The 16,560-nt window shown below is 39.5% G+C and overlaps 1 protein-coding gene across 5 annotated transcripts in view; it reads right to left on the bottom strand.

Annotated features, from left to right (window-relative positions):
- PPP4R4 (protein phosphatase 4 regulatory subunit 4) overlaps positions 1–9,698 on the bottom strand; it is a 62,257-nt gene extending 52,559 nt beyond the window's left edge. For 2 of the 5 annotated variants that reach the window (XM_005520167.3, XM_088057832.1), the window contains exons 1-2: positions 9,482–9,698; positions 8,891–8,964 (exon numbers count right to left, since the gene is read on the bottom strand). In XM_005520167.3, coding sequence (XP_005520224.2) covers positions 8,891–8,964; positions 9,482–9,595 — 188 coding nt within the window. In that variant the 5' untranslated portion in view covers positions 9,596–9,698. Of the gene's footprint in view, positions 1–4,206; positions 4,224–8,890; positions 8,965–9,481 lie in introns of those variants that run through there. The other 3 variants (XM_088057833.1, XM_088057834.1, XM_088057835.1) reach the window with 3 other exon arrangements.
- Positions 9,699–16,560: the final 6,862 nt, after the last annotated feature.

The raw sequence follows: 16,560 nt of genomic DNA, 5'->3' as shown, positions 1-16,560 counted from the left end.
GGGACAGGTAGTGGTGCATGCTACTAAACTGCTTTTATGGAAAGAGTAGCTGAATCAGTACTAACTTCTGTTTCTTCTTTGTGCTAGCAAAATACAGAGTCAGAGTGAAAGGCCATGGAAGCATCATATCATGACACATAAAGGGCTCCCCATGCCTACAACAATGTAGTCCTCAAAACACCAGAAGGAATTTGCAAGAAAAACATGTTCAGTAAATAAGGAATTGGTTGGATGTTCACATTAAGAGGACAGTTGTCATTGGCTCAGAGTCTTGATGGACATCAGTAGTGAGTGGTGCCCCTGAGAGGTCTGTACTGGGACTAGTGTCATTTAGTATCTTCATTAATGATACAGACAAAAGGATTGAGTGCAGCCTTAGCAAATCTGCTACCAACACCAAGCTGATCATTGCTGGAACATCAGGTTTAACAAGTGCAAGGTGCTGCACCTGGGCTGCGGCAACCCCTGGTATCAACACAGGCCAGGGGATGAACAGATCAGAGCAGCCCTGCTAGGAAGGACTTGGGGGTGTTTGTGGGAGAGTGAGCTGGCAATGTGCACTGTGCAATACCCCAGAAAGCCAGCTGTATCCTGGGTGCATCCAAAGCAGCGTGGCCAGGAAGGCAATGCCACTCTGTCCCTTCACCTTGCTGTCATGAGACCCAACCGGGAGTGCTGGGTCAGGGCTCCTCAGCAGAGAATGGACATCAGTGTGTTTGAAGGAGACAAGAGGAGGGTCACAAAGACAACTAGAGGGATAGAGCGCCTCTCCTGTGAGGAAAGGTTGAGAGAGCTGGGGTTGTTCAGCCTGGAGAAGAGAGCAGCCTCTTACAGAAGCCTAACAATACCTAAAGGGACCCTACGGGAAAGTTGAAAAAAGACTTTTTACAAGGGCATGCAGTGATAGGACAACCAGAAATGGCTTCAAACTGAGAGTAAGTTTAAATCGAGTTTTAGGAAGAAATTATTTACTGTGGAGAGGCACTGGAAGAGGTTGCCCAGAGTTCCCAACAATGGAAGCATCCACAGCCAAGTTGAATGGGGCCCTGAGCAAAGTAGGCAAGTTGAAGGTGTCTCTCTGCCCATGGCAGGGGGTTGGAATTAGATGACCTTTGATCCCTTCTGACCCCAGCCATTCAATGATTCTATAAAAACTGGCTAGAGATTTGTGTTTTGGTCACTGGCATACAACAGTCATTATTTTACAGGGTACCATCATGTGAAAGCATATTCAGACTAGCCATAATAGACAGCTTGATCTACTCTTTGAAGAGTCTGTACTTTTGATGTATTCTAACACAAAGCACTACATTTTCCCATCTACATCTTCATAGAATTTCCACTGGAAGCATTTCCAGGTCTTGAAAAAAACTACTCCAATACTATCATCTCTTGCCAAATGAGGCAAATGATGAAATTTAAATTAGTAATATTGAACAATACAAATAAAAGCTCCTTATGTGCAGAAAATATTTTTATAAACACATGGAACTTTCTAAGGAAGGTGAAATAAAGAATTATTATATTTATATATTAATTATGTGACATCTAAAATGAACTGCAACTGTTAAACTTATTTATTAAATGCCAGTGCTCATCCAAACAATAACAAAAGAAACTCATTCTCCTACTGGGCAACATGCTATTTACGTATGGGATCCATCATGCAGAAAGAAAGGAATATAGGAATATCTAGCTAAATATTTCCCATGTCAAACATTTCTAGGAGAGGATGATAAAGGTTTTCCCAGGACAACAGAACAATGTTTAGAAGTTAAGAAACCCACAGATTTTTCAACTGTGCTTGATATTCAAAAATATATTTTTTGAATTACAAACACTTAGTTTCTCTTTATTATGCCATGAGCAAAGATGCTCTGAAACACAAATATATTTGACATCTCCAGAGAAGAATCTGACAACATATAAGGAAGAGCTACCTGGTCTCACACATCACAGCTCAGGCAGACTTCCAAATCTCACGCTGACCAGATCTCCCTTCTATGACCAAGTGAACCATGTAGGGGTGTTGTAGGGTGTGGCTATAGGCTATACGGACTTCAGCAAAGCCTTTGACACCGTTTCTCACATCTTTCTCCTGGAGAAGTTGACAGCTAACCGCTTGGATGGGTGTACTGTTCTGGGTTCTGGGTTCTATTCAGCTGGGTTAAAAACTGTCTGGAAGGCTGGATGCAGAGAAAGGTGGTGAATGGTGCTCCATGCAGTTGGCAGACAGTCACTACTGGTGTTCAGAGTTTAGTATTGGAGACAGCCCTGTTATCTTCATCGATGATCTGTACAAGGCAATCAAGGTCAGTTTGCCACCAAGCTTGGTGGGAATGTCACTGTGCCGGAGGGTAGGAAGGGTCTGCAGGGAGATCTGGACAGACTGGATCCATGGGCTGAGGCTAGTGGTATGAGGGGTTCAACAAGTCCAAGTGTCGGATTCTGCTCTGGAGTCATAGCAAACCCACAGGGCAGAGTGGCTGGGAAGCTGTGTGATGGAAAAGGACCTGGGGGTGCCATTTGACAGCAGCTGAACATGAGCCAGCTGTGCCCAGCTGTGGCCAGGAAGGCCAATGGCATCCTGGCCTGTGCCAGCAGTAGTGTGGCCAGCAGGAGCAGGGCAGGGATTGTTCCCCTGTACCCAGCACTGGTGAGGTCACACCTCAAATCCTGTGTTCCGTTCTGGGCCCCTCATGACAAAAAAGACACCGAGGGGCTGGAGCATTGAGGGCAACAGAGATGGGGAAGGGTCTGGAGCACAAGCCTTGTGAGAAACAGCTGAGAGAGCTAAGGGTGATTAGCCTGGAGAAGAGGAGGCATAGGGGTGACTTTATTACTCTCCATAGCCCCCTGAAAGGGGTTGGGAGCCAGGTGGGGGATCAGCCTCTGCTCTCAGGCAATAAGTGACAGGATGAGAGGAAATGACATCAAGCTGTGTCAGGGGAGGTTCAAGTTGAAGATCAGGAAGAATTTCTTCACTGAAGGGGTAGTTAAGGCTGCCCAGAGCAGTGGTGGATTCTCCATCCCTGGAAGACTGGGCATGGCACTTAGTGTTACAGTTTATTTGACATGGTGGTATTTATCCAGAGGTTGGACTCAATAACCTTAGAGGTCTTTTCCATCTTTAATGATTCTTTAAGACCATTTATGTCAAAAGCCATGTTATATAAACAACAGCTGATACTTTCTATTCTCTGGTCATTTCAACCAGTAATTTACTTTACAGATTCAAAGTATACATTCAAAATTAGACAAAGAACTAAAACAAGAACTAAATCTGGTTTGCTATTGACAGAAGAGTCATCTACCAGCTATCAGCAGCTGCATTTTGTTTCACACTTCTTTGGAAGCAAGCCTCTAAAAAATTTGTTTGAATTAGCATGCTAATCTGACTGAGACTGTGTGGCTGCAGTAGCATCAGTGCAGGTACACAAAATTTATCAGTAACATGCAGTCACATAATGAAAGGAGAGGAGAGCTCCTCTCTGATATCAGGAAAGCTTCTTTCAGCTTAGCTTGACTGTGAAACAAGACACCAGGAAGCTGTAACTTCAACAACACCATAAACCAGCCAAAGTCTCAGACATTTCACCCCCTCCCAAGCATTGTTCCCATTCTGCTATTCAATTCCTTTGTGCTGGCATAGGTCTTTTTTAATGTATACAAAGTCCTGGACCACATAGTCGATCAGTTTTAAAACTAACCATCATTTTCAGGGTTTGCCTCAGGTAAAGTCCCCAATGTACTATGCAGGCAAAAGGGCAAACATAGCACAAACACTAGAATAGGGAGAGGACTGGCACTGCCATCTTCCTGCACTGTAGGCTGAGAAAGAAAACTGAAATGTAGATTTTTCTCTCTTTTTTTTTTAATGTTTCTCAATGCACTATATTAACTCTGCTCTGTATATTCACAGCTGGTTCCTCAGCTGCAGTTTCAACTCAACAAATATGATTAACAGAAGTATTTACACAAATCTAAATTTAAATAAAAGTATGTGACTTAGCAACACTTTTGGAGTCTACAGGCACACCTTTTACTTTAAGGTGAAAGAATCAATTTTATACTCATTAGTTTATTTGCATAACACATTCAAGGTCAAACAAATAGTTAATCTGTCCAACTAAGTGAATCAGAATGAAACTTATAAAACTTAAGTTGCAATTTGAAAATTAAAAGATGGGGAAAATGAAGAAATACCTTTTACGTTGATATTAACAGCTTGGCAGGACAGATGGAAGAACTATTTTCCAATATGCTGAGCATTACAGCTGGACTGTTCAGTATACCATGTATGCATTAGGACCATAAACTGTTTAATTGGAATAGAGTGGCCAGTTTTCATGATTATGTAACACAAAAAAAAAAATTGATACAATGCAGAAAATCAACTCCTAAAGTTACATGTAAATGAAAGCTTTCATTTAAAATCAAATTAAGTGATTTGCCTGCACCTACAGAAAAATTAAATTTTCCAAAATTAACACCAACACTAAAAACTAGACAAAAAAAATAAAAACCCACAAACTTTTACGTAGTAGAGGTCTTGGCATTCACAATCAACAACATATAATGTATCAAAAGATGCTTAGAATTTGAGAATGCACTAGCTCATCAAGGACAGCTTGTACAATGAAATACCACTTTTCTTGTTGCTGTGGTCTTTTCAAGTTATTGTAAGTTTAGAGGCACTGAATTCTTTCCAATCTAGACAGAGCATCTATTTTGTCTTCAAAAACTGTGTTAAATGTTTTAGAAAGGGATTGTGTAGTTTTCTACACTGATAGGATCTTTCCAAAAACAAAGGTTTTGTTCCCAAGAGGGTAAATAATTCAATCTTCCACCTTGATAACTCATTATTACCCTGTTATTTTGAGTAAGACACAAATGTCAAGGTCTGGAAGCTTTAACACTAAGCAGGCACAAATGAAAAAAATAAAAAAAAAGTAGCTGAATACAAAATCATACAGTACACACAACAATGTAAAAGCCCTTAGGGAAATCTATCAGAAAAGTCCTCAGGAAACAAACTACCCTGCAGTGCACATGTCAGTAAGCATCCAGAACCATATTCTCATCAGGCAAAGAATACCTACTTTGGGCTGTATACCATAAGAGTGAGCTACAGTAAGACAAATTAATGTAAGTAATAACATGAATCAAGCATCAGAAAACATAGAAACTAAGATTACAGGCAAAAGTTCACAGCAAAAATAAAAATAAAAATTAGCGTCCCTGAGGTTGCTTATTGCCACTGTCCTAGTAGAGGTAAGGTTGTGCTGAAATGGAATGCAAATTATTCAGTTGCTTCAATGTGTTCTGGCAGCTCCTCTGATCTGCTGATAGTTTTATGATAAGCCATCAATCTTGACAATGACTTGGTTGAGACACACAGCTATTTCGCTGTCCTTGTTCTTCTGTTAGGCCAGCATTATGCAAAGCACAGACAGAATACAACTATTCAGTGACTCCTGTTAGAGGCTCCAGAAACCACCAAAGACACAAGCTGAAGCTCTAAAACATGGATCTGAGACACTCAAATGCCTCTCCCTCCCTAAGTCCCTAAACCCATTTGGTTTCAATGAGAAATTCAAAAGCATCTCTGACAGTCTGGTCTAAGGAAGCCCCGCTCCTCTACCAGAATCAAGGTTAAATGAGATTAAAATAAATTACAATCCACTTTGTTACCACATTCTTATTAAATAAGAACTTGCTCATTCTAATTGCAGAGTGTTACCTAATTAAAACCACGTATTCTGGGCATCAGTGATTTAAAGCAGAAGCTCACTTATGCTCAAGTCATATTAAAGTAACCCCAGCCACCAGAAGAGCTGCTGTATCCTCTCCCTTTGCTTGCAGAACTGTTTAGATATCCACATGATGTAGCAAATCAAAGAGCTGATTTATCTGAAAATCAGTGTGATTAGAAATTATCAGCTTTAGCTAGATCTTCTTATCAATCTACCTCATTACATAGTTATCTGAAAAATAGTACTAGCAGAAAAGGGGGGACTGAAAGCAAAGACATTCACTAGAAATTATGAGAGAGATTAACTTTTCAGGATTATCAAAATTACAATTATCACTTCAGAATGTGAAACCAAATTATGATAGGTAGCAACAAAAAAACAATTACAATGAAATTATCCCAATGGAACTGAGATCTCACACAAGTTCAATGTATCAATGTACTTACCATGTGCTAAAAACATTTGCAGGTATATAATTACACCATACTTAAGAGAACACAGTGAACAGAAATTTACAAAATCTGTGACCATACATCATGGCTAGACACAGACAAGACACTGTGGAAATACAAAATAATCATTAGATGGTTACAAATACATACCAGATGAGCAAAACAATTCACTGTACAATATCAAGAAGTAGAAGACCATGCCACAAACTCTGCAGTACTAGTGACAAATCAGAAGCAAAGAACAGAAGTAAAAAGAGAGTAACTGATGAAACTCTGAGAATTGGGAAATTAATACTTTCTCATATATACAGTAAGCAAGAACCAGTCACAAGGGAAAAAAAAGAAAATCTATCCTCTCCAACTTGGATCTCAATGTACCCATTTTCAGACTACTATAGTAAAAGACTTCAGGAGCAAAAATCTTTTAAAAACAAGTATCAAGTAAACATACAACAACTCTGCATATAAGCAAATCCAAGTTCAAGGGTGGGGAGAAGAAGTTGGGGGAGGTTTTAGAAGAAAAGGATGTGATAAGAGAAAAAAGTGGGTGAGCTTTTTTGTTCAGAATGAAAGTCTTTAAAAATGTGAAGACTCCAGATCTGAACTTTCCCAGAAGATCATTAGTAAACATTAGCTTTGCTGTAGCACACAAAGGTTTCAGTCAGTATTAATCAACTCCATTACACTGTACAAGCAACACTGAAATACCTCAGTACATTTAAAAGCTTCAACTTGCAGATTAGAGTGCAACAAGCAAATTACGGTACAAAAGACATTGTGACAAAAAGTAGTATTTTGATGTTTTCTGTAGATATTTAAGGGGAGAGATTTGCATTCCATTATTGTTTTTGTATATTTTCAGTGTATGTGGAGGTAACACCGTCCTTTCCAAATGGGATACAACAAAGGTGTCATTAACAATTTGTTTCAGTCTTAGCAAAGCTGTCTCTATAGAAGATTTTCAGAAAAGGCAGTGGCTTTTTGGGTAAGATCAAGAAGAGTCCCAAATAAGGAACAACCTGAAGGACAGTGAACAATGCATCTGTGAGAAAATGAGGCATGGAAAGACTGGACTGTCATTACCATCAAACAGCCACAGGCAGGGATATTGTATTAAAATAGATTAAATATTCCTGACAAGCCAAAAGTGCATATTCTTGTACATTATATAAAAAGTGCTACTGAGTTGCAGGCAGCTTTTCAACTCTGCTTTTCACTCAGTACAAGGACAGCAATATGTTATTCAACAGCACAAGCTTCCACTGGATTATTGTATTAACATACCTGCACAGTGAGACTACCTTACAAAAAGCCTATCAAGCAGAGTTGAATATATCTTTCAGCAATGAGAACAACGCAGAGGAAAAAATGAAAGTGCCATTAAAAGAAAAAGAATGTTATGTCTCAAGAACAGCTGCTTGAGAAAATCAGATAAAGATGTCAGGAGAAGGTCAAGTTGAAAAGCAATTAAGATGAAAGATATGAAGTGGAACCTTTTGCCACTTAAAAAGGCAATCATCTGGTAAGAACATATATGCTGGAAACGTGATCTCTAACTGGAAATAGAGCGAAGAAATTTGCTACCACACTGGAAAAGAAAAAAAAAAAATAAAATTCACCTATGCTGGTTGTTGTGAGTAAAACCCAGAATGGATATGCATTCTTTCAGAGATAAGTACCACATGCAAACTGTTTCCTCTGAATTTCCCTACAGTCAAGAGACTGCTTTGATTACAACAACTAAGAGCAAAGCAAGTTTTAAAATCCTCTATTTAATAAATTTCAGCACAAAAAAAAATACCCAAACCATAAACAGAAGTCAGTATCAAAAGCAGTATCTGTGGACAAAAATGGTAACTTAAAAATAATGCCATGAACCCCGAAAAGAGAAAATTATATCACCAAGAAAATCTATTCTAAATACTGAGCACAGGCATTGATTAGAAAAGCACTTAAAATAGCAGAATAAGCAAAGTGAGAGGGAGCTGCAGCTGGTTCTCCAATTACTAGGTATTGTTTAAAATTGCATATTCAACTCAAAATCCCCCAGAACATTTGTACTCTTAAAGACGACTTACACAGTAGTTGAAAGATCCATTATTTTAAATTACCAAATTTAAGTTATTCAAGTAGCTGCAAATAAATCTTCTTTCAACAAGAAGAAGGAAGTAAAATGAAGAAAAACAGAACAGAGGGAAGTATTAACACAGTATCTTCTACAGTAATTTCTAAGGACTATAGAATTAATCTCTCAAGTTTTCTCTTCTGAAAGTCCAAGCATACACAGGATGCTAGAACAGCTCTGTTACCAGCCTGTGTTAACAGCCCATGAGTGAATATTTGCTTAGAGTGAGTATGAACTCCCTGAATTATTTGTGTTAATAACATTAACATTCAGTGAATCTTGCAAAATCAGCTGTAGGGGAACAGATGATTAAGTACAACTCTGTGCTGGTGAGGAGCATATTAAAAGCTCAGAAATTCTTATACATGTACACAGACATCCCATTATAGGGTGATTTTTTTAAAAATTACAGTACCTATCTTGCCTACATGCTTAACATAGTTGAAGGTAAAAGAACTAATAGAGAGAAAATTAAAGGAGTGAAGAGTAAAACACTAAAAAAGCTGTATGTAAACAGAATGGTCAGCAATGTTTCACAGCAACATTTTAGGAAATACCTGAGTAGAAAAAGAGCCCTTTCAATATCACTGAGTTCTTCATCAACTGTCAATCTTTCTATTTCTTCTGCTGTCTGTCAAGTGTGAAATAGAGATTATGAGTTTACAATGCCTTACTATTTCACTGTTTAAATCATAAAACAATCCCTTTCTCCCTACACGTACAGGGCTGGCTTCACGAGTAATTTGAATTTATTCATGAAACCTCTAGCCAACATTTCAAATTCAATCAAGTAAATCTTTCACTAGGAAAAGATGGAATGTCAGAGAAGTACAGTTTCAAGTCAGACACTATCACTATTAAACAAGTAGCATATAAATTAATCTGAACACCCAAGTTAGTTTATTTGTTCCCAACTTAATATTCTCATGCTGAAAACATGAAATCTCTGCTCTATAGAATTCGAGACTGTTTATTATAGAACAGCTGGCGTTTTGTATCCTGATGCTGTAAAAAAAAAAAACCGAACTAAAAAAAAACCCACCAAGAAAAACAACCAGAAAAACTATCTATTCACTTATTTGTGCATAATTAAAACAGATACAATTTAAAATGGATTTTAAAGCAGCGTTCTTTTTCGAGGTATATACCTTCAGGCTCCTGCGTACTGGCCTCTCTATAATAGTTAGTTCCTGCAGGTCTTCTATGTATCCAAAAAGACTGCTATGACTAAAATCCATTTTGGAGAAGATTATTGGGCGCATGTAGCAACTAAAGCCTTCGGCAGCCGACGCTGTCCCCGAGCCTCACATCGCAGCGAGGGCGGCAGGACCGAAGCCCCGGGGCGCTCCCGCGGCCGGCAGCAGCCGCGGCTCGGCGCACACACTGCGGCAGCGCCCGCCGGCCGCCGCCCCCGCCCAGCCTCCTGCCGGCAAACTTTCTCCGCTCCGCCCGGCCGGGCAGGCGACGGGGCCGGCGCCCGGAGCCCCGAGAGCCCGCGGCAGCCGCCGGTGCCTCGGCGGGCGGGAGTTTCTAACCAAGTTTGCCCTCGTCGCCGGCCAGTCCTGTTCGCAGCGAGGGCGCGGGGACCGGGGTGTCCCCGGGCGCCAGAGGGGCAAGGCGGAGCCCTGGGCTGCGGGCTCGCTCCTCGCCGGCGGGGGACGGGGGGCAAGGCGCGGAGCGGAGCAGCCCCGCCTCGGCGCCCGGGTGCCGCCTCCCCGCCCGCCCCGGGAGGAGGGACGGTCGCTGCGGTGCAGTGACGCTCCCCGCCCCCGTCCCGCGGCGCAGCCCCTCGGCTCCCTCCCCGGGTGAGCGCCACAGCCCCCGGCCGGGGCAGCCCCAGACAGCCGAGCCGGTTTCCGCGGCAACGCGGCGCTGCCGCGGCCTCCGCGGGGCAGGGCAGCGGCGGCGCGGGAGGCGCGGAGGCGCGGCCCCCTCAGCGGCCGGCCCCGCGCGGGGGCTGCCCCGGCCTGCGGCGCTCCGGGAGCTTCCCTCGCGCAGCTGCGGCACCTCCGCGCCCCGGTGGGGCAACGCGTGCCAGCGGCGCTGGGACCCCAAACCAGCGTCGCCCGTCTCACAGCTGCGTCAAAGCACAATTACACCAGAGAAACTGATAACAAGTGCTGTTTTTAATGAAAAGTCCAAAGCAGGCTGCTCCCCCCAGTGAACGCTTTTATATTAATGCTTTTAAAAAAATAAATTAGTTCTTTGGCAGTAAATTGTGCAACTCTGACCACGTCATCACTTAACATTCTTGATAAATTCTTATTCTTCACCTTTTGCATTGTAAACCCAGGTTACACATCACTCATACAGCAGCAGCACAGATTTCCATACGGATAGTTGTCCTGATACATGCGGGTAGGCCTTCGATGCCTTTACCATTTAGGCTGACAAATGTGGATTGACTTGGGGGTTGAAGGGAGAGTGGTTTTTTCAAAACAAAAGTATGCTAATTACCTGATCCGTGTACAAATAAGCGCAGATAATCTTTAAAAAGTAAGAGAGCTCCTTTTGGGGTGGGTTAGTGATGCAAAATACATACAGGACAAGAATCATCACACAAAGCTAGATGCAGCATTTACTGATATATGTTATTCACTGGACTTCTAGACAGTGGCCTTTGCAATGGTTATATGAACACATCACACTCAGACCAGGAATCAAAAAACCTGAAAATATTTCACGAGGGCTTATCTGAGGAGGTGCAATGTTTTTTTATCCTTGTGAGATGCCCATGTGACCGAGTAAGTTTTGTTGATAAAAGATTAAAAGTAATTCCAGAAATCCTAAAGATTACATGATACTATATAGTATATTGCCCAGAATTTTATTAATTTTTTTTCTATGACTGACAAGTACCTCAGCTTTCATCTAGCAAAAAATAAACATGGTCCCCTATGTGTTACTTCTCTGTCTTCCAGTTAGACCAAATCCTGTGCTCAGATAAACCAGTAAAACATTAAAGAATTAGAGCATCTCCATTAATTTCAAATGTAAAACAGAATTATTAGCAGGAAAATCTAATCCAATATACATATAAATAATGAAAGTGTTATGTAATAGAAAACTAAAACCATTTGGAATTTTCAAGGCATGATGATGAATTAAAATGAGAAACACTTTTTTGAACATCTCCTTTGCAAAATCTTTTTGAGCATCATTAGACAGCAAATATAATAAATAGCTGTTACTGAACCTAAGTTCTCTCAGAGTAGGTAAGGAACTAGCTCTACAAGAAGAAATAAAAAAAGTTTTAGACAATGCTCCCTCCTCAAATTTAGAATCCTGACGTGCAGGTTTCTGCTAATGGTAAGTATAAGGAAAATATACTCAATCCCAAACACAGTTAGGAAAATCCTTTCGCAAGTTCTTTCGCAGCCAAGCTGTGGTTATTTCACCTTGCAAGAAGTTCTCACGAATCTTAGAAATCTTCTGAGATCACAGGTATTTTCTTTTGCATGCCTTGAATAGGAACTCAATGCTGTTTTCAAACAAGGAATTTCAGAATTCAGTTTTAAAGACTGAAAAATACGGAGTTTAAATATGCAATTAGGTTGATTTCTCATGTTATATTTTACATAAATTTTGTAAGCCACTAAGGAAGAGAGTTTTTATAAATCTGTAAACATTTAGAAAAACATCTCTTTCTTACTGCCTTTAAAAAACTGTCCTTCTAACTCAGTCCAGGAAACTGAGCAGACATGATTCTCATTAACTTTAAAATTCATAGATATGTCAAAGAGATCTACAAATATCCTGGAAATGTGAAAAGCAGAATAAAAAAAGTATTTTTTTTTCAATAAATATATTTTTGGACTAGAATAAAGATCACAGAAGGAATTAGATTAAATATATCTCATTTTGACCCGTACATTTGACAGAAAAAATAAAGCTTTCATATTTTGTTCTAAAACCACATATAAAAAAATGAATCCCCTCTGATAATAAACCTGCAGACAAGTGGTCTCTCATTCTCATCTGTGATTAAAGTCACATATGACTTGTCTTCCACTGCTGCTGCTTTCAGCTCCTCCCTTTTCCACTCCTCTCTTCTCTCAAATAAAGCTCTACTCAGCTTCATTCTAACCTTGTTATAGCTATTGTATTAGAATCAAGAGCTATTTCATGCTGCTTTAGTGAAATCCAGAGTGAATTGGAACCTTCATTTGAAAACAGGAGCTGTGTAACCTTGAAAAGACAGTACCAGGCTGATTGCAAATAATCCTTCCTTGATGAAGACAGCTGCAGAGCACCCGGGAAAGTGGCACCCATACCTAGCAGAAGAAGAGAGTGTTATTCATGCCTTCTGAAGCAAAGAGCTCTAAATTCAATGCAGGTGAACACAGAAGAAAATAAAACACAATGTAGATGGAAGGACTTTGTACCTGAAGGATTCTTCAGGTACTCTGACTCTACCTAAACATTCTGGGGTGATTTGTCAGGTTGGACAGATGCACAGTTCTCCTTTGCCACCTAGCAGTTAGGTGTCTGCCTTCTGGAAACTGCTCTGAAAAAGTCATGTTTCTTACTGTACCTGTTACACATGCCAAAAGCATCTACCTGTAAATTAAGCTATTTGCACAGAAAGTGAAAACTTGTGAGGTCTCAGAATGTATTGCAATGCCTGAATCAGCTGAAGGAAGGAACTGGTTTGGGATTTGGGGAATACAGAAGGACATGCCAAGAAATGCTTTCAGGCAAAATGTGTGTGCTCCTGATTAAGAGCCAGAATTTGATATGCAATAGCCAAACCAAAAAAAAAGAAGGAAAAATTCAGTGAAGTATTTTTTAATTATGTTGGGAAAAAAAAACCAACAAACCAAAAAACCAAAATCATTCTTCATTTCCCATTTTCCCTAACTTAACAGTCCAAAGAAAAATAAATACCATTTCATAACATACACAGTGTAGGTTATGCACTGTGTAATTACTGTTCTGCTCAGGACTCAGCACCTGAACTGTGCAGAAATTCAATCCAGAATTTTGTCTGCTCCCCACCACTGAAAGACAGCCAAAGCTGCAGCAGCTGTCGCTCACCATTTCCAAATGAGCGACCTCTGACTGGAATTGCTTTTTACAGTCCACCAGACTCTTAAAAAATGCAATTTTGATGTTCAATGTAATCCCTTAACCTCACAAAACAAGATTGTTTTTATTCCATTTGTACTCCAAATAAAAATGTAGCCATGAACAGTGGTTCTGCAGAAAATCTCCATGTCAAGACAAACCTGTAACAAGATTAATATAAAAGAAACATGCTCAAAAATAGGAATCTACCTCAGAACAATGCTTGGAATGTAGCACACACAAACCTCAGCAGGAAAAAGATATTATTTAGCATATTTTCCAGTTTGTTGCTTAGAAACTGTTGCTTCATCTCACTATTGTCATTTGCAGAAAAATTTTGATTGTTCTTTTGCCATTTTGGTCATCTCATTGTAACAGCTGTATAATATAAATATTTAATGTATAAATGGGTTACAAAGAGAAAAGCACTGGATTATATTCAATGTGCTTTCATCTGTAGCCTGATCTCCCAGCCTCTTTCCTGTAACTTGGTTCCCTCCAATACGATCTAAAAATCAAATTGATTATTTTACGAGAACACAGAAAATAAATTTATTTTTATGTAACGTATAAAATCTGTAAGATCACAGTCATTATGTTCACCCTTTCTCTAAGAACTAGAAATGTTCTCCTAATGTGTCTAATCTGCTGCCCTCTGTCCAAAAGTAGTTAAAAACACATGCAAAAAGATAGAATAACAATAGAGAAAACAGAAAGTATTGTTTTTCTTTAAATCTTCCAGCTATTTCTATGATTTTCTTACCTGGCTGCAGGACCTAATACACAATGCTTTACAAAGTTTAAGTGAATGATTTTCTGTTGTAAAAACTGGCTCTGCTATATTCATAACAGGAAGCTGGCAAGTCCAGTTCCTTGCTATGACAACCATGAGCATTGTCTGTCATACTCATGTCAAATATTATAACTAACAACTTTTTGCCTTCAAGTATTCTTTACTCATTAGTTGCCATAGAAACTTAAGATTTCCTACCTAATATTACTGTTGGCGAGTTTACCAAATTTCTTCTTGCTCTAGTGTCCTTTATTCTTCCTTTCCTGGTATTTAAAGACTGCAGTCATATCTGCTCTAATCCTGGATTAAACAAGCTATGCTCAGAAGTTAATTTTAACTCCTAAAACAGGCTGTTCATTCTCCTGACCACCCCAACACTTCCCTTGGCATCTGCTGCAGTTTGATTTCACCTCTCTTGAATTAAGGTGATCAGAATATAGTACTGAAAACAAAAATATCTGGGAAATAATGCCTCTTGCAAAGAATGAATATCTGTACAGGAGTTAGCGTACCAAATATACTACACTGGCAGCTTACACTTAATCTTGTGATCAATTACTATTGTTATCCACAGTGACCTAAAATTAATTAAGTCCAATCTTAATGGTATACATTCTCAGTATTAGCTTTAGCTGAATAGTGCTGTACTTTGTATATTACAATTCATCCAATTATTCTGGTCCTCAAGGTCCTTTCAATCGGCCTTGATATCATAATTCCCCTCTGTATTAAAAACTGTGTCATCAGCAAATTTAATATTGTATTGCAATTATTCATTAAATAAGATTAGTCCACAAGACTTTAAGAAACTCAAGTAAACCCCAAATAGCTGAAAGGTTAATCTATTAATATACACACCAATGTGTTCCCCCAGAAGACACATGCATTTCCCTTCCTCTTTAGCCAACTTCTTTCCCCTTGAAGTTCTGTCCTATTCCTTCTTCTCCTATGAAAAATACTTTGAGGCTGTCCAGATAGATTACATGCACCTTTATTTTTCTGCCCAGAAAACCAGTTACCCTCTTAAGGGACAGGACTTGATTTCCCATTTCCCCTTGGTTCACCAATATTGACTTTTATTTAATTTCCTGTTATCTTCAGGAAGTTTCCTTTTGTATTCTTCCCTTGAAAATACATTCTGAAGTATCTACTGAATCTGACTGTATTTGCAACCATTTAAAATGTTTTTCTCATACTAAATGGAGTTGTCTTTGCTATTCTTCAATCACACAGAAAAATCTTCACCTTGATAAACCTGTACTTGAAGTCCTTGCTACTGTAACTAGTTAAACGTGCCAATACCCTTAAATCTCATGCTTACAGATTATCTTGTTCTCCTGGTTTTACACATTTTGAACACATTTGCTGAAAGAGGAGCATGATGTCTGACAAAAGGCTTCACAGAGGTAAGAAATGCATTTGTGAAGCTGGAAGAACGAACAGAGAAAAAGTAAAAAAAAAAAAAAGGCAGCACAGGCAAAAGGGTATAAATTTCCAAAGGAGGTTTAACAATAGAGAGTTATTATTTCCATGGTGCTATGATCTTGGTGATATGATCTTGTCAGCCCTAGAATGGCATTCCAGAACTTCTGAAAATGTCAATAAAGGCCTTAAGCCCGAGAACCAAGGCTTCACCTTGCCACTTCAGGACCAGGACAACAAGCCTCATCTGGCTGCATGCCAGAAAAGAGAGAAGAGAGAATTTTACAGTCTGCAAAGCACAGGAGGCATCAGGTCTCCCACTGGCCAGCAGCTGCATGTTTTTCAGGTGCACAGTGCACTATGAGTATTAATATAAATCACAGTATGGTGACATTCTTTTGTTAGCAAAAATAGCTATCGAAATCAGTAATTAGGCACATACCTGCAAGAGATTAAAAGAAACCAAACCAAAAATCAAGAAGAGAGAAACCAAAGAATTTGGTTACTAAGTGAAAGCCTACATCAGTTGCTGACATGCACATTCAACTGTTACTGGTTCTGAATTCAGCTACATGAATCCCAAAAATTAAAGGCATTGGTCAAAACAATCTCTGGCTTAACTTTCCTTAGAAGTCTTCCATATTTAAAAAAAAAAATAAAAATATTGAGAAAATACATAATATCTATTATGTAATACTGCACAGTGGGACCACACCACAACACCTGATCTGCAGGAATGTACATTTACAGCTGGGAAGAACAGGATCTGTTACCAGGTAAAGTTCTGTCATGAGGATATCAAACACTGCAAGTTTTCTTGGGGTCTTAGACATACTGGCTTAAATAGCTTGAAAACTATTCATAAAATACTAAAATATGCATGTACTGACATGAGTTATGCAAGCAAATGACATAATACATTAACTTATTAATACACAATTCACA

This window comes from Pseudopodoces humilis, chromosome 7 (assembly GCF_049639895.1).
Source record: "Pseudopodoces humilis isolate 2021_Gansu_Grassland_sample_001 chromosome 7, ASM4963989v1, whole genome shotgun sequence".
In the NCBI taxonomy this organism is placed as follows: domain Eukaryota; kingdom Metazoa; phylum Chordata; class Aves; order Passeriformes; family Paridae; genus Pseudopodoces; species Pseudopodoces humilis.
This window is presented reverse-complemented; position numbering and strand designations above follow the sequence as displayed.